Here is a 24438-nt window from a genome sequence, read left to right as displayed (position 1 = left end):
GGACTCCCTTTATCAAGCATCTCCCCCAGAGTGAGCAGTTAGGAGGTGGAACTGTGAATCCACTGTTTCTTGAGTCAGCTTCAGCTTCCATGTGCTTCCTGTGTGAGCAGTTTCCTTGACTTGAAATTCTAGTATTTATGTATGTATTCATGTTGTTCATTCGTTACTACCCTAAATTTCAACCAAAGGCTTCATCTAGGATTCACTGAAAAACTAATGGTCCGTTTCAGTGCTGGAGGAATACCTGGCCATGTGGACTTACTGAGAGATTGTGTGCCTGTCTCCATTACCACCTTTAAGAATATTTCAAGAGTAATTTGGAATTAAAAGTAAAAATCTTTCTTTAATTCATGGGCTGATTCTAGAACCTTCATCTAAGTAAGCTATGGCTCCATTGTTTTCCCTCAAACTTTTTTCCATACCCTTAAAAACTGTGTTTACATGGATGAACCTGTTTGAGCCTCAAGTGGATCCTGAGCTCCACCTGAATGTCCTGCTTAATGACCTCATTGTCAGTGAATCCCCAGTCACTGTCACCATCTTAGCCTTGCCTTCCCACACCTCCCCAGTCAGCAATTCAGAACTTCTTAGGTCCTTAACAGCACCACCCTTCTCCCAGTTTTGTGGGCTTAAAGTCTTATTCTGCTTAGAATCTTCTTTCTCTCCCCTTGTTCCCTCTCCCCCAAGAAACGATTGCTTATTAAATTTAGTGTGAACTCGTTAACCTTGATATTTACTGCCCTTCCATAAATGATCCTTACCATACTTTAGTTTAGTTAAATATCACCAACTTTCTAGGATTACTTATTAGTTCTTCCTAATTGTTGATCTGTTGTTGCCGATACATGATATGCCTTCTCCTCATCTTTGCCTTTCAGAAACGTATCCTGTTCTTAAACCCACCTCAATGTCCAGCCCTTCCAACTTTCCTTCTTTTTTGTTCTAGTCATTGTGACTTTTCGCTCTCAGCTTTAAATTCCCCATATACTCTGAACTTTTAATTTTATTAATAGCTATTTGTGTTTTTCCTGTGTCCTGATTTGCTTATAAGCTGAAAATAAGTTTTCATAGTGCGTGTTACTGCTCTTTTATTTTTTGTTCCCTTTTCATTAATGGTACCTTTTCTCCCAGTTTCTGCCTTTCAGGTTTAACAAACATCAGTTAATCAACTTCAACTTCAGTTGGCTCAGGCATTGTGCTAGAGGTTTTTAACATATGTTCTAAACGTAGCTTTACAAAAATTTTACATTTATCCTAAATTTAATCTTCAGAACACTTGTAATGTAGTATTACAGGAGATCTTCAGTATCCAATGTTCATTAATCTAAAGGATTCATGGATAAGCAAATTTGCCAAACAAGAGAATATTCACTGATGAACTAAGCACTTCTAAAATTAGGCTCTGCTCACCAGCTATCCCTCATTAACTCTGGCTGTTATCTTTCCCATCCATCACATCAGCATCCTTCTCTATTACTTCCTTGCTAATCTAATGCAAATACAGCACAAACCAAAATGAAATTATAAACCTTGCAAAAGATGCAAAACTTCATAAAGTCTATGAAAGTACAAGAGAATGGCTTTAATCACTTGCAAAATTGTTGACAGATGGGTATTTAGCAGAGTTAACAATTGAAAAAAGGTTGATGACTCATACGCATTTCAAAGAACAATTTGAGTAGCAAAGAATTAAGGGAGGCCCTTGAAAAAATTGTTGGAAGTTTTCAAAACAGAATTACCTATTATATGCTCATGTTACAAATTTCAAAGCTGGTGAATGTTGTGCCATTATACTATTATATGCCAAAAATAAAAAAATAAATAAAAGCATATGAGTGAAATCATTAACTATTTAAAAAATAATTTTCGTAAGTTTTAGTTTCATATTTCAGATTAAGTTGTAGTCAACCCTTTATTCTTTTTTACACCATTTATTCTGAAATACCTGGACCTTTTAAAAAGGTTCTAGAACAATTATCCTTGGGTACCAAGGACCTCGTTTATCTACCTTTCACAGCCCAGGTGGCATCAGATTGCCACCTCAAATATTAGCTCCTATTACATTCTTGTTAGCCCTCTTTTGGGGGAACATATGTTTAAAATTTTGAATTTTTCTTTTGTTGTCTCCTTTTGCTTTTCCATTCCTTCCTTCCTTCTTTCGTTTTTACGCTTTTAAACTTTGGTTCACTCTTATTACTGCTTCTTTATGCTATAGCCCCCTCTTTTTCTTGACCTTTTTGCTGTTCTTTTGTTTCATTGCCAGTATCCTAACCTTGAGGCTTATCCACTGTCTGTCTGGCCTTGCCTTGCTATCTCTTTTAATCTCATCACCTGGTATTCAGTGCTCTCTGGTTTAGGTTTGTCCCTCCTTTATTCAGTCTTTTTTTAAACTTTTTTCCTTTCTTCTCTAATAATTTTTTTCTAATTTAAATTTTTTCTTTTAGTCTTTCTTCTGAATGCTTGCTTTTTATACATCTTCCTCATGGTGAGAAAGTAGATGTACCCAGAACCTCTTTGTACTGTAGAAACTCTTATTGCTAAGACCTTGAGTGAGATAAGACCTAAACACTTGTTCTCAAAGAAAGCATTTCTTTCTGTTTTGCTATCCATCCATGTATTACAGCCTATCCATCCATGCATTACACCAGGACAATTTATCTGGTAGTTTCTTCTGCAAACCTCTGTAGGCTGGTGTACTTATTTCTGTCCCTCCTTCTTCTGCCAGAAGTCCTTGTACTAATCAGTGAGTATACACTAATGAAATTTGATTAGGTGTTTAATGTTGTAATTTTGTCATAATAAAAATCCTAAACTTGGATTTTTTTTTTAAACAAAAATATTGGGAGAAATGTGAGGAGGTCTTGGGGGAAAAATCTGTTCTTATAGTGCGTCACTCTCTGCTTCAGAAATTAAAAGAAATATTTTAGGAGTTAGGCCTCGTCTCTAGTTCTATATTCATTTGTAACACTGGTTTTGGTGGAGCAAGGTTAGGTTTATTCTAAATATGAAGAGAAAAAATTTTAAAGAGAGTCACAGATCTTCTCTAAAGATTAATTCTCTTAAATGTTTAAAACCAAGCTAAAATTAACATTTGCCATGGGTGGTAGGAACATTGTAGTTGGAAAATGGGTGACTAATAGATTTTCTCAGTTTTAATGCCTCTGACTAGAGTATAAATGTGAATGTTGTTCATGCTCCCAAATTGGTACATTTCACTTTCATTATCTTTTTGTGTGGGTAAAAGGTAACTCAGAATATATTTTTTTAATCCTTATAAAAACAGAATCTACGTAAATCAGAGTTTTAGTAATCTCATGTCTGTGATTTGGTGAAAAGTTAAAAAAAAATAAGCACTTTGGAAAAATGTCTGTCTTCATATCCTCATTAGGAAACTTCTCTTTAATTTTGTAGTCAAATCAGAAAATTAATGCCCGTTGGACCACAGAGGAGCAGCTTCTAGCAGTGCAAGGTATATTAAAGATAAGCAGTTATTGTTGTTAACTATTTAACCTGTCATGAAAGGTGACGACCATAGTTCTTCCCTTTCTTTAGAAATGGATCAAGAAAGAGCTCTTGTGTTTACCACAAAGTCCTGATAATCAGGAATTCTGTTTTGTTCTTGTGGATGTGACTTACTGAGCCTATATGCATTTTGGGTCCTGTACAGCGTGTAACACATTCTCAGCCTTAACCATGACGGTGATGACAAGCTCAAACAAGTCATATGGTTTCTCTGTGCCTTTACTTCTGTGTTCCTGCAGTTGGGTTCATTCTTTATATTAGTCATTGATAATTCATCATTAAGAGCATAAACTATTATGTTTCTGGTTTTTCTAATTACTCTGTATAATAGTGTTTCTCTTGATAAATGTCAGGTACTGAAAATATTAGTGATACACTTTCAACGTATTGTAACTTGAGATATGTGACACTGAATGATTAGAAACCCAATTTTAAAAAAATACATATATATGTAAAACAAAAGAGAGTTAAGAGATGCTTTTAAAAATATACATAAAGCATTTTAAATGCACTATTTATAAGAATGCTTTGTTGAATTATATGACAGAACACTTTTTGTATTATGAATGCCTGTCGGCAAATTGGAAGCATTTTAAACTTGGATTTTCCCATGTTTGAATTAAGGAAGGGCAAACTGTATATTTTTTATTCAGTGTTGTAGCTGTGTGTTGTTTTTTTGTTTTTTTTTTTTCTTTTCCCTTCAAGATAAACTGTCTGCAGGACTGATTGTGTAATTGTAAGTTTGGTCTATAATTTCGTTTTCCTGGCTGAGCCCTCTTTGTGTTGAACGCTAATAGCTGCTAGGTCAGTAGCTACTAGCAATTTTTTTTTTTTATCTAAGAAAGTTGGGCCCCCGTGAAACATATAAGTACTTTAAAAAATATTTCTAGGTATTCAAGCATAGAGAACATATTTAACTCAAAAATGATCTGCAGGTATCATTTGGATATGAGAATAATGTAATTAAAAACTGATTAATAGACAACTCTGCAGTTTGGATTAGAGTGAGTCAGAGTTACCTGGCCACTGTGATTAGAAACTGTCACAGGACGGTGCCAACACGGTGATGTCATCCTTCTCTTTGGCCTATACAGCACAAAATAGTCATTTCATAAACAGAATGCTTGATCCTACGGAGGCAGGGTACTGGACGTGCATTGAGCACATCTATAATTGTGGAACTAAGTTTCTGAATGAGTCAGAACAAAGCTTAATTAGTTTATAATGTTCAGTAGTAGCCAGTTTTAAATTAGAAACTATTTAAAATTCAGATTAAAAAATTAGCAGCCCATTTGGTAGGTTATGTGACTCTTGATCTCACCGTTATGAGTTCAAACCCCATGTTGGGCGTAGAGCTTACTTTAACAAAAAAAATTTTTTTCCCCAGAGGCTGCTTCATACTGATTTGGATCTGTGACTTAATAGCTCTAACATAGTTATTTGAGGAGGCATTGCTTTTATTGATGTAAAGCCTGTGTTCTCTGTCCGACCTTGTGTGTGTGTGTGTGTGTGCGCGTGTGTGTGTGTGCACGCGTGCGTGTGCGTGCGTGTGTGTGTATAAAACCTGGAGAATTTAACCCTGATTTCCAGTATTTCAGTTGCTTAAAGGTTAGTATATTAATCCTGTACTCTAGTATAAGAAAATTATCCCAGTAAAGGATTTTCTGAAGAGACTTACTTGGGAAAATCTGGGCTGATGTTTCCAAAGCATTCAGGATTTGATACTGTTCTGCAGCACTGTTTTTAAGTGGTAGAGACCATTGAGTCTTATGGCTGGGCTGGATGTGATGCAGAGCTGCATTCAAGGAGAGGGACAATGGCAAGGTTTACATTTATAGTTTAAGCTATATATTTATGTGGGCATTATCTCAGCTTATATATATTAAAAGAATAGTTATGAATATAATCAAACATTTCCCCTCTGCTGAGATATATTCAGTATTGTATTCTTATGCCCATTTAAAAAGTAATCCTTAAATAAATCATACTGATGTAGCAATTTGTACAGAAATATGCATGTCTTAGGATTTTGAAGGTACTCTCTTAATATGTTAATGTCATCGTTTTATTTATTTTAACTCTGTATGTGGAATTTTTGTTTCTCTTTGGGTTTGTTAAGGGTTTTTTTGTTTTTGTTTTTTTTCATTTTGGGTGGTTTTTGTTTCATAAAATAAAATAATATAGAGCTATTTGTGTCCAAAATAGTTATTTTAGGGAAAATTAAAAAGTGCCTTTTTTGCTAATGAGCCCACACATTTATAAAATTCTTAGAAGTATGTCTTATAAACAGTGCAATCACATAGTATTGTCACCTGAACCTGAGTCTCAGTGTAGGTAAGGTACATAACTGCAGTTTTTTTTTTTACTTTAGAGTTTGCTATTCAGAAGTACCTGTCTTAGCGGGCAGTTGTTTGGGGTTTTTTTCTCTTTAATCTTTATTTGTGATAAACCTTTAGATGATATTCTTATGACTGTTTCAGTTTCACAAAGTAAATCATTTATATTTTGATATTAATAGTTTATAAGCACTTTATTTTTAAGACATTCTGTGTGTATATTCTGATTGGATACTCATTTGTTAAATGCTTTTTTAAATCTCGCTCATAGTTGACTATTAGAGTGACTTGGAAAGAGAAATTTGTAAATTCTAGTGTCATTTAGTGAGATTTATAATTCTATTAAATCAACTTTTTTGTTGTAACTCTTTTAAAACCACATAAATATATTAAGATCATTTCCTAGGGCTTAAACATATATTTCCCACTTTTTTCTTTTTACCATATACTCATACTGTTGTTAACTAAATACTACCATTTAAATAATAAATATTTAAATAAATAATAAACTATTTTTCCTTTTTTCTCCCTTATTTGGAAGGGGGGAAGTCATGCTCAGACCAAACAAGAATATCTGTTTATACTTGTGTAATCTATCACTTTACTAAATGTTAATTTTAGTTCTAGCTATGTTAAAACTTGAGTAACATTCTTCAAGAGTCCACAGGTAGGATATTATAAACACCAACTAATTTAAACCTCTAAAAGTACTTGCTTAGAATGGTATTTCTACATTTTCTGTAATCTGTTCCAGCCTTATGTGTCTGTGTTTTCTTACTATAACAAATTAGTTAACAGTGAAATTAATTACAGTCTTCACAGTTTGTGTTAATGGAAATATCTCTGTTTATGGCTTGTGTCATCTACATATAAATATTTTTTCTAATCTATAGTGCTTTTAGAATTATCCTAAAATCAATCTTGATATTCATATGATAAACATTTCATAACAAGAATTAAGAAAGGAATTAGATTCTCGGTGTATTTTTTTTTTTCATGTAAAATGGAACAATTATTAGCTGTTTTCAAAAAAATAATACGTTTAAATGATAGTACAAACCATTGACTCTTTAAAGTGTGTAGAGGCAGAGAGAGCATGGTATTCAATATTTATTTTAGACCTTCTCTTAACTGTGTTAATCATTAGTGCTAAAAAATAATACATCCCCCACCTAAAATATTAGTGCTATTTTAAGGTAAACGACAAGAAATTTTTCCAGTTTTATCAAGATGTCAACTTCAATTTTTAGTTGTTTTTTTCCATATTGCCTGCCTTCTCTTCTAAAACAGGAAACGACAAAACTGTTCAAGTCAGTTATGCTTTTACACTTAAATGTTACCTTCTCTTCCTGTAGTTTGTATGTTTCATTTGTTTTTAGGAGAAATTAAGTAGCAAGTCTAGAAATTGTCTTTCTAGTTTTATCTCATACGTTTTTAAAAAGCTAGAATGGTTCCTAAAGGAGGGGAAAACAGATTCGGCACTTGATTAAAACATAGGGATTGTAACCCAGTACATGAATGATCAAAAGGAAATGGAAATAAGTGATTCATATTTTTCCATCTAAAAAACACCTGTTTGCTTTAGAGAGTTTCTTCTATCAAAAGGTATCATAAGAATGGAGACCCAAAAGTATCAGCCCTCTGATGCATGCACTTCAAATAATTGATTCAAAATCTCCAGCATTTTTGTGATAGAATTTAACTTATAACAGGGAAGATTGGAACACAAGACTCAGAAGAGAAAGGGTAGACATTAGAAAGAGAATATATGATTTTGACTTTTAGCCCTCACCTACATGGCACCATTCACTGTCCTACTGCTATTGATATCTTTTTTTTTTTTCACCTTAATATGAATTCTTGAAGAGATTTGCAGGAGATAGAAAGAAGTGCATGTTCCCAAATGGTTTGAGTTGAAAATTAATCTTTTTTTTGATAGGAAAGAGCTGTATCCCTGGAGTTTCTGGATGTCACTATGTTCTTATTTCAAAATGGATTTCCTGGTTATACTAAGTATATGCTCACTTTAAGAAATTTTGTTACAAGAAGCAGGAAACAATATCCTGCCTCCTCCAAATTTTACTGCCCAGAAGCAGCTTGCCACTGTAATGTTTTGATTTATTTTTTTGTAGTCCAAAATCAGATTTTAAAAAATAACTTTTTAAACGTACCAAATGCGGTCTCGGGATATCCCTTCTGTCTCAGGAAGAAAAAAAAAGTCTGTAATTTCATGTCCAAAGCTGGGAAACACCATGCTACAAATGCTTCTGAAGTTACAATCTTACTAGCCAAATTAAAAAATATATACGAATATGGTTTTTGGGGGGTGGAATGAAGAATACTGTTCGGAATATGTGGGCTTTTATAAAATGTAATATCAGTCATATTTTTATATTAATTCCCAAACAGAACTTTAAAAGTGTATGTTAAAGATTCTAAAGTATCATTTGCCAGCATAGGAAGCCAAGTTGTTCACTGTAACTTTCAAATGAACTTTCGAAATTTGACTGAAAATGCTTTTCTTTGTCTTCCTGGGAAATTTACAATTTACATCTTCCAGGATTTTCTAAAATTTCATTCTAGTAACCTTTAAAAACTGACTTTTTGCCCTAAAGGTGAGAAGTTTAATTTAAAGCCATGGTTCAGATGGACCTAATAAGCCTTTTTCATCTATAGAAAGAGAGAGATTTAATCATTGTGTTTAATTCCCTTGCTGATAAATCAATCAGATGGCCTTGCCTATTATAAATTATGAAAAAAGAATGGACCACCCTTCTTCAAGGTCCAAATCGGCACAACAGTAGCTCTGATGTCCTGTGTTGTTAAAGTTAGTTCCTCTGCTTTGACTGCCCCTGCTAGGTTTTCCTCCAGAAGGCTAGCTGGGGATTCTTCTCAAGGAGCTGCCCCATTAAGTCTTCAGTTGGTGTTTCACTAGAGTTTACCTAGTTAATCAGCTACGGTATAAACTTAAGAATTCCACCTTCTAACCAAAATAGGCTGTTGAGCCGGCATCATGGGGAGTGTAAAGGTGATAAAGAAGTTAGCTATATGTGACTCTTGTCTGGGGAAGAAAAATCAATTCTATTTCCTGAACATTTTCTGTGTACTTACATTTCATTGGACAGTACTTCCTAACCTTTCTCACATCATGGCATACAAAAAAAAAATACAAAATTTGTCACAACACACTGGGGAAAACAGATGAGACTGCTGTTGTCCAGAAGGGACTGCCAAAGAGCTCTGGCTGTTCCAGAACCTGCCCAGCTGTCCTGCAGGCTGAGGGTATTAATATCCCTGAAAGCCCACTTGTTCTCCGGACATGAGTGGGATCCTCAACCAGACTCCAGAGGTCTGATCTGAGCCTTAAAATTTTGCAAAGTAGTTTATATAAGACTGGCATCCATGAGTTAATAATAAACATACCTGGGTGACTCAGAACCTAGGTGACTTGGAAAAGGTCCTTGATATCCAAAGTATCTGGGAAAACTAAGGCTCCTATAGGAAGTAGTTTTGCTTTGAGGGGTCTGTAACTCTGGAAGTGCGACAATGTTGGTGACACGGTAAAGTCCATTGAGCAAGAGAAAATGGGAAATCAAAAAAGGGGACAGCTATAAAATGGAATCAGACATGGGGACAACTTACTGGTAGATTTTGGAATATATTTTGCTAAAGAAATAGGTGTTCTGAGCGTTATAATATCTTCATACTTGGACTCAGTTAATTTTAATGTGACTTCTTGCTAGAATACAGAAGAACTAATCTCAGATTTATTTGAAGTTTTCATTTCTAAACTCATGTATTCAGTAGATTTGGTCATTTCTAAAATGTAAACGATCCCTTGAAAATTAGTACATCGATAGAACACTGTGTCTGATTTCTAAAGAGTAGTTATTTTCAAGTGCAGCAATCTCAAATAATTTGTTATTTTCAAAGTATAAGTAATAGAGAAGTACTTGAATATATAGAAGTAATTTCTAATATTAAATAACCTTGGATTTCTATTGCCAAATAAGCCCTCAGTGGAACCTAGTCACCATTAGAATTTATACTCAACTACAGAGTTTAAACTGGACATTAGCTCATGGATTTAAAGAGAATTTATATTGCTAAATGCTGTAAAGAACGTCAAGTGTCATAATTTATTATCATGCATATGTCTTCGCCTTTGAGAACAGAGGAAATGAGCATAGTTTATAAACCCAGAACTCTATATTAAAAATCACTATAGCTTAATAATCTCAAACTTCTTGCCCAGAATGCCCTTTAAGATAAAGGAATGCACCATTGAGGAGTCAAGCCTAGCTAGTTGAATGTAAGCAGGAGATACTCATTCCCAAGTTCTCCATATAAAAGAAGGGCAGAAATTAAAAGCAAGAATTTTGTCATATCATGATGCTGCTTTAAGAAGATAATTGGGGAGATGATACCAATAGGTACCACTAAGAACGTGCCTAGCGTTTTTCCTGGGGTGTTAACATATCCTCATATTATTCTCTCATCTGTGATTGTGTACATGTTGAATTTATTTAAAGCCCCATGATTCTGGTTGCTTAGGTTAAATTACGGACTTTACTATCATAAGTATCATTTTTTCCTCCTTTCTCATGTCTAATTAATGAGTTACTGTTTCTGTATTTTAAACAGTAGTTATCAAATTGTAAAATCAAAATTTTTGACAGCTTTTATCTTTTGAGCTAAGTGCATCTCTTTCTAGAATGAGTCAGTGAACCTCCTTTTACAATTCCCTTAAGAGCAATTTATTACCCATCTGATTACAGAAAGTCATTTCAAATTCTGTAGTATAATTGACTATCTCAAGTTCATAAATCAAATGTAATCTTTTGTTATAGTAAAACTTCCATAGTGAAAAGTTAAGTTCTCAAATAACTAAATGTGCAGTCCTTCCTAAATTTACAGTAGTGACGATAAGCCCAACAAGCCCTCTCTGCAGTACCGCTGGGACTCCTCCACATGCACAGCCTTTGCAACTGTTAGAGGAGTTGAAATCCAGCTACCTCCAAAAAATAGCTTCCCTTGTTTTTGTCCGTCACACTGTGATGATTCTTTTTCGTGTGTGTTTAAATTCTTATTTCTATACGTTGGTACCCTGGTGAGATTAGGCAAGTAATCATAGTGAAGCCGATATTAAAACCAAATTATAACGCTTTTCTTAATGGGGGAACTCTAAGACTACTCACTCAGTCCATTGAGGGGATAGAAGAGATGGCTTATTCCCATCCAGTTTTGTTTACAAACGGTGTTGCTCAAATTTAGGTGACTGGCTACTAGGGAAATAAATGAATGTGGAATTGAGGATGGAACAAAGAATTCAATGCTTTACAATAAATGGACTGTATTTGAGAGTTCAAGAAAGGATTGGAGAAAATAACTGAGTATGTAAAAAATGGTAAGTTCCTGATTGTTCAGTTGAAGGCAAGTGGCTGGCTCGATGAAATGACGTAATTGATAGTTTTCATCTGTGACCGTGATATCTTAGTCTCTATCTCAGAATTGAGAAATGAGCAGAGTTTATGAGAAAGGATTTTCATTGCTGGTATCTTTTGTGTGTGCATGATGTGTAGTACACACAGCTCTCCTTATTGATCCTTCACAGGTGTATTATTTACTTTGCCTTCCAGGTGTCCGCAAATATGGTAAAGATTTTCAAGCTATTGCAGATGTAATTGGCAACAAGACTGTTGGCCAAGTGAAGAACTTCTTTGTAAACTACAGGCGTCGGTTTAACTTAGAGGAGGTATTGCAGGAGTGGGAAGCAGAACAAGGAACCCAGGCTTCTAATGGTGATGCTTCTGCTTTAGGGGAGGAGACAAAAAGTGCTTCTAATGTGCCATCAGGGAAGAGCACTGATGAAGAAGAGGAGGTGTGTTTGTGTATGGAATTTGAGCTCATATGAGTTGAGGAATCATTTTGTGTGGTGTTCTGTAAGGTTAATTTGTCAGAGGACTAGCTAAATGAGCATGAAAGGTTGACAATACACTTACTCAGTGGTGCCTCTCTCGTGACTCTTAAGTCCTAATGACATGCTAAGTTCTGATCCCAGAAGAATGGAGAGTGTATTGTTCTTTCATAGTCTTATTTTTATTTCCAGTGTTAAGCTGTTTACTAATAAAGATGCCTGTTTGGTAGCTTCGTTGCTTTTTCGGTTTTTGGTTTTTGTTTTGTTTTGTTTAAAATAAAAGAAGCTTGTGCTTCCAAAAAACACTGGTGTTACGTTTTTGTTTTGTTTTGATTTGTTTTGTTTTTCCTGTGACAGCCCAAACTATGTTGTATTAAGTTCATTAGGAACTATCATCTCATACATGTATTTTTGTTTCCTCACCTCTAGGCACAGACCCCACAGGCTCCTCGGACTCTGGGTCCATCACCTCCTGCCCCATCATCCACTCCAACACCAACAGCCCCCATTGCCACTCTGAACCAGCCTCCACCACTTCTTCGTCCAACACTGCCTGCTGCCCCTGCTCTTCACCGGCAGCCTCCTCCACTCCAGCAGCAGGCTCGGTTCATCCAGCCCCGGCCAACTTTAAATCAGCCTCCACCACCTCTCATTCGCCCTGCTAATTCTATGCCACCCCGTCTAAACCCAAGACCAGTGTTGTCCACGGTCGGTGGTCAACAGCCACCGTCACTTATCGGAATTCAGACAGATTCACAGTCCTCACTGCACTAGAGTTAAATTGGACAGAGCTACAGTAACTTTTCACCCTACCGTTATACCAGTGCTCATCAGACTGATGCAAAAGAGGACAGAATAATCCTTCCTAGATACTGAGGCTGCGAACTAGTTCTGTGGCAGTGGGCTAGCATAAGTGGATGTCTAAGAAATTTTTTAGTTCATGCAACTGAACTAAATGTTATACGATAAAAAGCCTACGGTTAGCCTCCTTTGTAGAGTATACGTTCAGTGACATGATCTCATTAAAAGGAAAAAAAGATTAAGTATTCTATATACCAAGGTTTTCTTGTTTTATTTTTACTGTATTTATTTTATTGAGATTCTTTATATTTCTGCCTCTTCATAGTCAAGGCTCTTAGTACAGGAATATTGACTTAGGAATTGTGAAAACTCCTTAAGTTTCTTAAGGATGTTTGACTTTTTTCTTTCTTCCTTAATTTAATTTTTAACAACATTTTCCTATGTTAGGAGTGCAAGAATAAATAGCCTGCATTTCAGATTTTGACATATGTTCATTTAATGCATATTTAAGAAACTATAGTGCATATCCCTTTTTTCAAAAAATCTTGCTTTTTTTTCCAAAGGAATTTTAATATATTCCTTTAAAAGAAAGCAATTTAATCAATTGCAAAGCAATTATATGAAACCACAAAGAATGTACTGAACCTACTAACCCTTTAACATACACTTCAGGGTCCTAGTACAAAGTCCTTGCTTAAAGGTCATTGACCCATCATCTATCAGTAATAAGAGGATCGGAATAATAATTGTACGTACAAATGAGGACTTAATTTGTTGAAGTACGGTGTCTTTAAGTTCCTTGAAGATGGAGTTAATTTTGACTTTTTTTTTTTTTTTTTTTTTTAATGTTTCTAAATGCTATCTGCTTTTAACTAGTTGCCTATATTCGGGGACGTTAGAAGAGAATTATATTTTGTCAGTAACGTGGAGATAGTGGTTATGGAAGCATTTATTTACAGTACCCTTTTTGTGTTTAGGTTCTGACTTAAAATTGCCCTCATACTTATTAATATGGTCTGCATTTAATATAAAGGATGTTTTCTTGATAAATCTCTATTGTACTATTTGGATACATTTGTGTATTCCTTGCAGCCGACCTGTGCTTGTGGGTTTGGTTTAGGGTTAAATCATCAACATTATTTCATAAAATAAATTTAAGAATTTGTTCTGTGTCATCTAAAGATGTATCAGTATATTGTCACAATTGTGCTGTTAACTTAAAATGCTGAGACCCCTTTTTATAAAGAAGCAAAAACATTTCAAGTCTTAATTGAACTCATAAATCATTAAGTACCTACAAAGAATATTTTGCAAGTAATAGTATTTCAACAATGTGTTACTAATATTTTTGATACAGTGATTTCATATTGGAATCATGACTTGTGCAAAGGGACAGATCACTTAGATTACTATCCTAGTGAAACATAAGGCTAAATGTTTGCACATTTACATTCTCATATTTAAAACTACTTGACAACATCTAAGGCCCTAATTTATGTTTTGAGAAGTCATATATTCCCAATATTGGAAAAATAATCCTTACCATTGGCTCTAAAGCCTTAAAAGAGCTGTAGATTTAAATTCCTTGTTTAGTTTCAATTTTGAAGTTTTAGATCACTCTTCTTCAGAAGGACCTTAAGTTCTGGCACAAACTTTTTCCAGGGTGTGTCTTTTCTTTCTCATTGGATCATCTTAAATAGTTCCTGCCCCTGGATTGTAACTAGATAAAAATCCTAGATTTAAAATCCTTAATATTCAAGAATTTATACTTATTTTTACTTTAAAAGCCACGAGGGGAGGGGGGGCAGTTATATATCTTAAAAGAAAATATCTAAAGCATTTTTCTAAAGATTGTCTTGCATATGTGCATATTATACAGCTCTTATTGTCTTGTCTCTCGTCAGTAGACCTTCAGTATACAGTGTGTGGGACATGTCAGTCACGTTGGTCAGCACCAGCATCTGTCCGGCTGTTAAGTATATTATGATTCATTTAAAAATCTGTTCTACCCCACCCGTGGGCCAAGATGCTGTATCTGAGGGATGTGCTGTGATTTTATTTACGTACACTAGAGCACACAGTAGAAAAATCTGAGCTTCATTAGTAATATGACACATGTATATAGTGAGATGTCTTATTGTGTGCTTTGCATATTTTGTAAATATTTTGCACGCCATTAATTTTCTTTTTTGTTTAAGCAGTGTTTGGCCTGGAAGAGTGATATGCTTGCTGCTTAATCAAAGGATTAAAGAGTTAAAGGTGTCTATGTCTTCTATTTTTATATAATTTCATGCTGTATGAGGAATTTAGGACCTCTTCACTGTGAAATTCTATTGATTTTTATAAAAAAGCAAAATCTAGAAATATTTTAATGACCATTTCATAATGTCAAGGTTATCATTTTTGAAAAATCTACACCCAAGTATTTTTTTTCATTACATAACTAAAAATAAATCACACTATTGATATGCCTGGTAATATTAATGAAAAAATATTTTTTATATATTCTTTAATTCCAGTGTAATATGGATGGAGGTAAAGGTAAGTTTTGGTCATAACTTTTCCTTAATAATTTTACAATTAAGTGAGTAAAGATGTAGAATAAAGATGAAAGAATATAAAATTCTGTATTAATATAGGCCAGCATTCTTTTCAGGAATAAATGTAGGGAATAAGCAAAAAGTAACAGTCATGATTTAAAAAAAAAAAATAATATTGCAAGTTTTTTGTTGAAGTACCAAGTTTAGTTGGTAAATATGTTATAGTATTTTAATGTTTCTTCCTGCTATCCAAGGAATATTACTCAGACATGTTAATAATGGCTGCTCACTTAACACTAGAGTATCAAGGTCTCCTCAAAGCTACTAATAATCCAACTTAGAACTCAGAGCAAGATCTATGTTTCTCTTTGTGTTTCTCCAAAATGATGAATACATCTGGACTAGGAAACATAAGAAAAAGAAATTAACGTCTGTTAGTTTTTTAACTTAGGCATTCATTATAGATATCCATAAGAAGATAACCCAATAAGTAAATGCAGAAAGAATCCAATAATCAAGTCTGAGAAACCACGTGATATAAAACGTAAGAAGCGACCTCATTTTCTCGCAGCATTACTGGGAGTACATAACTGCCTTCTCCTAGGACAAAATAGGTCACCCCTCCTAACTTCAATCCGTATCATAACTTTACCTCAGTGAAGGAATGTTCTGCAGCAATAAATTTTAGTAGCAATGGAGTTGGGAAGTAAATTACTGAATTGCTCCTGGATGTGTGTTTGTATCAAAAGGCCATGTGGCTTTATTTGCCCTTCCTTTACTTGCAAAAGTCTGGCACACCTAAGGGAGAATGATGAAGACCAGGAATTAGTGTTGGGTTGAGATGTTTTCCAGATTTAAAGTAGACCATTGTTTACTGATAAAGGGAATGGGTGTTTACAATGTGGTTAATTGAAACTTGAGAATCCTAAAGTTGGAATTTGGGTGAGCAGAGTCTCTAAGGAAAAGATGCTGGGAATGCGAACTGGAGAGATCTAGGAGCAGTCTTCACAATATAAATGGCAGAAAGGCTAACCTCCCAGGATGCTTTATATAATGTCTTTTTTCTCTGTTATATGGTCTAATCTTATTTAAATATATGGGGTGCAGTTACCAAAACTAAGGAGGTCCTGAATTAACACCACAACAAAAGTTACTTCTTGAAGTATCTACTTAGCTTACTGCCCAGAACAGCTTTCATGATTGGCAGGATTTGGCTTCAAGAGGCCTCTACTCCCGAGACCATTTTTTTTCACATGCTGTAGCTTTTCCAAGAGTTTTAAAACAATCGATCGTTGAAGGGCTTGTTGCTTGACTTACATTAAAAAAAAAAAAAAAAAAAAAATCCTCCCTCTACTGTGATGACTCTTTTCCAACTCTATTGAACAAGTTACTTCAGCTCTACAATCCTCAGTTTATTTTTCTTCCCTTCCAAAATCTTACTGAACTGACAGGAAATAACAAAAATCAAAATAACACTTAGCAGTGCTAGAAAGCCAGGGGAGGTACGACCAGCAGATGGAGACAGATTATGACAAAACCTCATAGAATTAAGGAACTTCCCAACTCCATGAAGGCAAAAGTACAGGAAAACATTCTCAGAAGTATCCCATAATAACCTCAGATTAGAGGCACAGATATGGAACAGCCCCCAAAGATTTCCTTCCTGGTATTCATGCCCTTGTGTGTGGGTTGGATGTAGTGACTTGCTTCTGACCAATAAGAAATGGCAAAGGTGATGATGTCACTTCTATGGTTAGACTAAAAGATTGTGATTTATGTCTTGTTAACAGATGATTGCATTCTCTGGTTGCATTGCCTCCTATGAGAGACTCTGAAGCAGAGAATTCAGCCAAGCTGTGCCCTAATTTCTTACAACAGAAACTGAATTCGTGTTGTTTGGAGCTGCTAGGTTTGGGGGCAATACTTGTTATGCAGCAATAGAAAACTAATGAAATAGATGACTGTCTCCCATCTTAACAAAAGAAAATTGGAATGACTAATGTCAAAGATTTCAAAGCAAAGAATATTATCAAGGATGGTCATTTAATAATGAAAAGGTGCCCATTCATCAGAGGATCCCTCTTAGAGCTGCAAGAAGAAATAAGCAAATCCTCATTAAAGTCCATGATTTCAATAACCATCTCTCATAAATTGACAACATGAAAACCAAAAATGAGTAAGAATATAGAAGACTTGAACAACACTATCAACATCTTTACCTTTAATTGAAATTCATAGGTCATTCTACCCAGCAACAGAATAAACATGAAATATTTCCAAGATAGACCATGCTCTGTGCCATGAACAAGTGTTAATAAGTGGACAAGGATTCAGATCATCCAGAGAATGTCCTCTAAGTACAATGGAATTATAAATAAGCAACAGAGGGGGCCTGGGTGGCTCAGTCCATTAAGCCTCTGACTCGGTTTCAGTTCAGGTCATGATCTCATGGTTTATGAGTTCAAGCCCCTCATCAGGCTCTGCGCTGACAGTGTGGAGCCTGCTTGGGATTCTCCCTCTCCATCTCTCTCTGCCCTTACCTCACTCACACTCTGTCTCTCTTTCTCAAAATAAATAAGTAAACTTTTAAAAACATTCTTTAAAAAAGCAACAAATCTCTGAAATTCCCAGATGTCTGGAAATTAAACACATTTCTAAATATGCTACGGGTCAAAAAATAAACTACAAGAGAAATTAGAAAATATCTTGAACCGAAAATAAGTAAAAACATAGTATCTAAAAATCTTTTGGATGCAACAAAGCTGTGCCTAGGAGAAAATTTATATCTTTAAGTATTTATTTTACATAGGAAGAAAGAATAAGTCATCTAAGCTTTCTTCTACCTTGAAAGCTCGGGGGAAAAAGCAGTAAACTCAACTGAAATAGAAAAGAGTAAATAGATGGTTGAAATAAATGAAATAATAATAGAGAAAAATCTCTGAAACCAGTAGTTCTCAAAAAGATCAACAAAATACATTAGATCAAGAATAAAAAGTGCACAAATTACCAAAATCTAAACTGGAAGAGGGGTCATCCTTGTATAACCTACAGAAACTAAAAGAACTAGTAAAGGGATATTATGACCACTTTATGCCAACAAATTTGGAAAGGTTAATGAAATGGACACATTCTTACCAGAACTGTCTCAGAAGATAAAGAAAATCTGAATTAAGTAAAGAAACTGAATTTGTAACTTAAAAATCTTCACACATAGAGAAGTCTTGTCCCAGATGGCTTTACTGATGAATTCTATAAAATCCTTAAAGACATAATATCAAACCCACACAAACTCAGAAAATACAGGGCTCATTCTATAAGAGCATTATGATTCTGATTCAAAGCCAAATGAAGATAAGAAAACTTCAGACTAATATCTCTAATGAACAGAGATGCAAAAATCCTTAGGAAAATATTAAATAAAATCACCAGTATCCTAAAAGAATTGCATGACATAACCCATTCCTGTGTATCCCAGGAATGCAAATCTCGTTTAACAGTCAGAAATCAATTAATGTAACGGGGTTTTCAACCTCAGTACTATTGACATTTGGGGCTAGATAATTCTTTGTTATGCACTGTAGGATGTATAGCAGAATCCTCAGCCTCTATCCAGCAGGTGTCGGTAGCACCAGCCCCCTCCACAGCTCGACAATCATAAATGTCTCCAGCCATTACCCAATGTCCCCCAGAGAGCAAAATCACCCTCTGCTGAGAATCACTGTAGTATATCATACTAATAAAGGGAAAAAAAACCATTGGATCATGTCAGTAGACACAAAAAGACATTTGACAAAACCCTACACCCATTCATGATAAGAACTTTCAGAAAACTAGTAATACAAGAGAACTTCCTCAACCTGATAAAGAGCACCCATCCACAAGAAGCCTATAGGTAACATCACACTTAACTGAAGGCTTTTCCTTGGATTGAAACCAAGGGAAGGATGTCTGTTCTCACCACTTCTACTCAACATTTTACTGGAGCTTCTAGCAATGCAAAAAGGTGAGAAAAATAAAGGCATACGGATTGGAAGAACAAAAATTTATTTTAAAAAATTGTCTATTTGTGGACGATGGCATGTAAAAAATAAATCTCCAAAAACCTACTAGAATAATAAATGAGTTTAAGAAGGTCATGGGATACAAGTTTGATATAAAATCAATTACATATATATTAGCAATGAATTATCTAAAAATAGAATTAAGAAAGCAACTTTGTTGACAATAGTATCAAAAAGTAAAATAGGAATAAATTTAATAAAGACGTGAAGACCTATTCATTGAAATCTATAAAATATTGCTGAGGCAAATTAAAGAAGACCTAAATAAATTGAGGGATACACCATGTTTATGGATTGGAAGTCTTAATATTGTTAAGATAGTAATTCTCCTCAAATTCATAGATTCAACCCAATCTCTATTGAAATCTTAGCAGGTTTGTTTTGTACAAATTGTCAGATTATTTCCAAAATTTACATGGTGATGTAAAGGCTCTAGACCAGGGGTCAGCAAACTTTTTCTATAAATGGCCAGACAGTAACTATTTTAGGCTTTGCAGTCCACACCTGTTGCATGCAACTACTCATCTCTACCCATGTAGTTCAAAACCAGCTATAGGAAATATATAAATCAGGGGTGCCTGGGTGGCTCAGTTGGTTAAGCATCTGACTTTGGCTCAGGTCATGATCTTGTGGTCTGTGGGTTCAAGCCCCATGTCAGGCTCTGTGCTGACAGCTCAGAGCCTGGAGCTTGCTTCGGATTCTGTGTTCCCGCCTCTCTCTGACCCTTCCCAGCTCAAGTTCTGTCTCTCTCTTAAAAATAAAAAAAATAAATAAATAAGAAAAAATTTTTAAAGAAAATATATAGATCAACAGACATGGCTATTTATCAACAAAACTTTATTTATACAAACAAATGCCAACCTGAAACTTAGATTAACCAAAACAATTTTGAAAAAGAAGAACAAAACTGGGGACTTACACTAACTGATTACTTGTTATAAAGCTGCAGTAATAGAGACACTGTGATATTGGTGTAAAGATGGACATATAGATCAATGGAACAGAATAGAGTCCAGAAGTACACTCACGCATATATGGTTAATTGATTTTCAGTGATGGTGCCAGAGTAATTCAATGGCCCCCAAAACAAAAAACCTTGATCCTTACTTCACACTGTGAACAAAAAAATTAACTTGAAATGGATCATAGGCCTAGATGTAAGAACTGAAACTATAAACTCCTGGAATAAAATACATTATCAAAAGAATGATCCATAAAAGAAAAAATTAATGATAAATTGGATTTCTTCAAAATTTAATAACATCTTTTCAAAAAGATACAACTAAGAGAATAAAAAGGCAGGGAGAAAATATTTATAAAACATGTATCTGATAAAAGATTTGTATCCAGAACGTATAATGAACTCTTAAGAACCCAATAAGAACTCTTACAACAATAAGAAGACAAGAACAACAAAAATCAATTCAAATGGGTGGAAAATTTGGATAGACATTTGGATAGAGAAGTTATGCAAATAACAAATGAGTCCATGGAAAGATGTCACACCATTAGTCATAAAGGAAATGCAAAGTAAAGCCACAATAAGGTACCTAGAATACCCACTAGAATGGCTAATATTAAAAAGATTGACAATATGTACTAACCATTGCCAGGTTTGCAGAGAAGCCGAAAATTTCTCATATGGCTGGTAGAAATGCAGTATGATGCGGTGATACAACCCCTTTGGAAAGCTGGCAATTTCTAACAGATTAAAGGTACACATACAGGGGCACATGGGTGGCTCAGTCGGTTAAGCATCCGACTTCGGCTCAGGTCATGATCTCACTGTTCGTGGGTTCAAGCCCTGCGTTGGGCTCTGTGCTGACAGCTCAGAGCCTGGAGCCTGCTTCAGATTCTGTGTCCCCCTCTCTCACTGTTCCTCCCCCACTCGTGCTCTGTCTCTCACTCTCTCAAAAATAAACATTAAAAAAAATTAAAAGAGAAATAAATAAAGGTATACATACAATACAACCCAGTAATTTTACTCCTCAGTATCTACCTAAAGAGAAATGAAAATGTATGTGCATACAAAAACTTGTGCTTAAATGTTCATGGCAGCGCTATTCATATCCCAATACCGAACATAATCCAAATGCCCATCAGATGGTGAAGAGATAAAGAAAATGTGGTGTATCCATACAATGGCATACTAAACAGCAACGAAAAGGGAGAAACTATTGGTACATGCAACAAACTAGATGAATCTCAAAACCATTATGCCAGTTGACACAAAATACTGTGTAGTTATTTAAATAAATTTTCCAGAAACTGCAAAATTATAGAAACAGAAAGCAGATCCCCTCTTGCCTGAGTCCAGGGCTGGGAGTAGGGATGGAACGCAAAAGGACACATAGGGTGATGGGTTGGTTCTAAAATTTTATGGTTGCATAACTGTATGCATTTACTAAAATTCATTGATTGGGTGGATTTTGTGGTATTGAAAGTATGACAGTAAATTTGTTTAAAAAGGGGGGGAAATGTAACCAAAGTGTGTGCAGTGGATGCAGCAGCCCCAGAATGGTGTATCGTAATGAGAGGCCCTTATTGTGACTGCTGAGGATCATATGGAACTTCTCAGGATAGAGAGGCAAGGTCATGGACTACAGAGGTGTTGTAAGAGTCAAAGGCATTTGAAATTTGTCAGTTTTCCCCATGTTAAACCCTTTCTGAGCATATGCCTTTCCTTCTTAATGCTTCTGTCCTGTTTGTAAAACAGAGGATGTGGATAACCAGGGTTACAAGAGCATTGTTTAAAATCTCTCCATATAGAGTAGGCGCCATTCTCCAAAAAAAAAAAAAAAAAAAAAAAAAAAAAGAGAGAGAGAAATATCAAATAATGAATGGTCTTCCTTGTTACCAACCTACTACAAGGTCTAACAAAACCAGATTGTGCCAATCAAACCCACAATCTTACTTCATGGTTCCTAAGGCTAAATAATAACCTTAATACACACACACACACACACACACACACACACACACACACACACATATATTTAATACTTTACAGTGACTATGCAGAGTTAACATGTTAAAATGTTTTTCCAAGCACTGATGGGAATTGCATGTGTGAATCTTATTAAAGGAACTGTCAAAATGGACCGAATCTACATTTGGCCAAGCAAACAGTGAAGACAGCAGGCCTAATTTTAAAACAATAAAAATCTAATTGTTGCAACAAAAGAGCTGACAATCACACAATCAAACCACGAACAGAGAAGGGGAGGGAGGAATGTGTATATTCAGAGAGTGATCCTCTGGAACAAATACAGACTATATGGAGATCTATATCCCACCGAAACCTGCATACTAATTTATAGCAGCTTTATTCATAACTGCCAATTAATTCTACTTCATAATGGGAAACAACCAAGATGATCTTCATTAGGTGAATGGATAAGTAAATTCTGGTACTACCAGATAATGGATATACCTCTGGAAAAACAGTATCTGGAAAACAAGTCTTTTGTTTTGTTTTTTTAAATTATATCCATCCTGGGAGAAGCTCCCTGTTCCCAGCACTTCCTGCCTCTCTTGTGGTGTTTGCTGGGCTCACTGAGGTAAAGGTTATTTGATGAAAGCAAAGGGACAACATATCACTGGGTCAAGAATTTAAATTCAGAAAACCCACAGATATTCATTCATTTATTGCCTCGATGCAGGACCTACTTAGCGAGCAAGTGAGCGTTCTATGTGCTCAGCACCCTGAGGTTTTGCTTTTTGCCTGAGAGTGGTTTGCTGCTATATCACACTTTCCGCGTGTGGTTCCATTATGGGCAAAGAATTTCCATTGTAACTTACAATGGAAGTTAAAGATGCAATCTAGGTCTCAAGAAGAATTTTTTTCCTTTTTTCTCATCTCACTGATCTCTAGGTGTTGGAAGGTATGACCTTTTACTCTGCTCTAACTGCTTGTATTGACCAGTCTTGTCACACAAGGGCAGCTTGAGGAAGGTAATACATCCATCTATTGTTCCAGTAGGTGGCGTCCTCCCCTCTCCATCAACACAATCTTTCCATTGACAACCAGGGCTACAATCACCTACCCTATTAATTTATCCAGCAAATTAAACAGCTGAAAGCCATGTCTTTCTGAAGTTTGGGGGTAAATTTAAAGTGTTTATATGAGATAGATAAAAAGTTTAGCTCTTTTATTCGGTGTAAAAAGTTGGTATATACCAATCTTGCCCTTATTTTTATTAGATGGATTTAGTTTGAAGACTGGATTCTGTTTGTAACATTGCAAATATTTTCAGAACATAAAATTGCTAACATTCATCTCCTTCTTAAAGTTGTTCTGTTTGAATTTACATGCAGTGTAGTGGTTATGAGCCCTAGAACGAGACTTCCAAAGTTAAAATCCCACCTTTCCCAAACTAAGAATTTTGCAATTGAGCAAATTATTCAAAACATGCGTTTTCTTATCTATAAAATAGGGCTGATGATTAAATGGGTTGATATCAACAAAGCACTGAGCACAGTACCTGGTGTATAATAAGACAATAAATGTTAGCTATAACCTGCAAGTATTTAATATTGGTTTTCTATGTACATTTACATTCTGTCCTTCTCCTCCATCTTCAAGATCCTTGAAGAAAGGGATCATATCTCTTCCATCAGACTGGTCTATTCCCAGGGTCTGTCTTCTCTATTCTCCCAGACACCCTGCCCAGGATTCTGTGATCAACATGGGGAGCTGGGAACATGACCTTTAGTTCTGACTAACAGTAACACCTATTGAAAATTCCTCTCTCTCAACTTCCTAGCCCTGAAGTCATGCAGCCCCCACTCCCCACAACTAAAGATTCTCTATCTGTCCCAGCATCTGATTTCATTGTATTTAAAACTCAGATATGATTCTAGGGACAAATTGCCTGCTTTATTCAGTTGATAGGGAAGAAGAGGGGGGAGAAACCATGGAATCATAGTCAATGACAGTACAAGGAGCCCAGTGCACACCTGCAAATGTTTCTAGCCAGTGAAAGGAGATATACCCTTACAAAACATATCAACAATGACTTGTAGATGCTGGTCAGGGTATGGGGGGGGGTGGTGGGTAATGAGTCAGGAAGTAGGCAACGATAAGAGAAGATGTATAAGGGAACAGGGAGAGACAGTAAGGTTCATGGAGTGCCTACTCTGTGTCAGGAATATAGGAATGCTATCTCATTTATTTCACACAGGATTGTGAGGTGGGTCTAGAGTCCCAAAGCAATGCCCACTGGAGTGGTTAATCTGGCTCACCAACCCAAAAGTTGGAA

At 35.4% G+C, this 24438-nt stretch overlaps 1 protein-coding gene across 8 annotated transcripts in view; it reads left to right on the top strand.

The window, feature by feature from the left end:
- RCOR3 (REST corepressor 3) overlaps window positions 1-14838 on the top strand; it is a 53487-nt gene extending 38649 nt beyond the window's left edge. For 7 of the 8 annotated variants that reach the window (XM_003999326.6, XM_019821851.3, XM_006942801.4 and 4 more), the window contains 3 exons: window positions 3412-3469; window positions 11498-11739; window positions 12205-14838. In XM_003999326.6, coding sequence (XP_003999375.2) covers window positions 3412-3469; window positions 11498-11739; window positions 12205-12549 — 645 coding nt within the window. In that variant the 3' untranslated portion in view covers window positions 12550-14838. The remainder of the gene's footprint in view (window positions 1-3411; window positions 3470-11497; window positions 11740-12204) is intronic. The other variant, XM_003999327.6, reaches the window with a different exon arrangement.
- The last annotated feature ends 9600 nt before the right edge of the window (window positions 14839-24438 follow it).

Source organism: Felis catus, chromosome F1 (genome assembly GCF_018350175.1).
Source record: "Felis catus isolate Fca126 chromosome F1, F.catus_Fca126_mat1.0, whole genome shotgun sequence".
NCBI lineage: Eukaryota > Metazoa > Chordata > Mammalia > Carnivora > Felidae > Felis > Felis catus.
The sequence above is the reverse complement of the archived record's forward strand: the minus strand, read 5'-3'. Positions and strand labels throughout refer to the sequence as shown.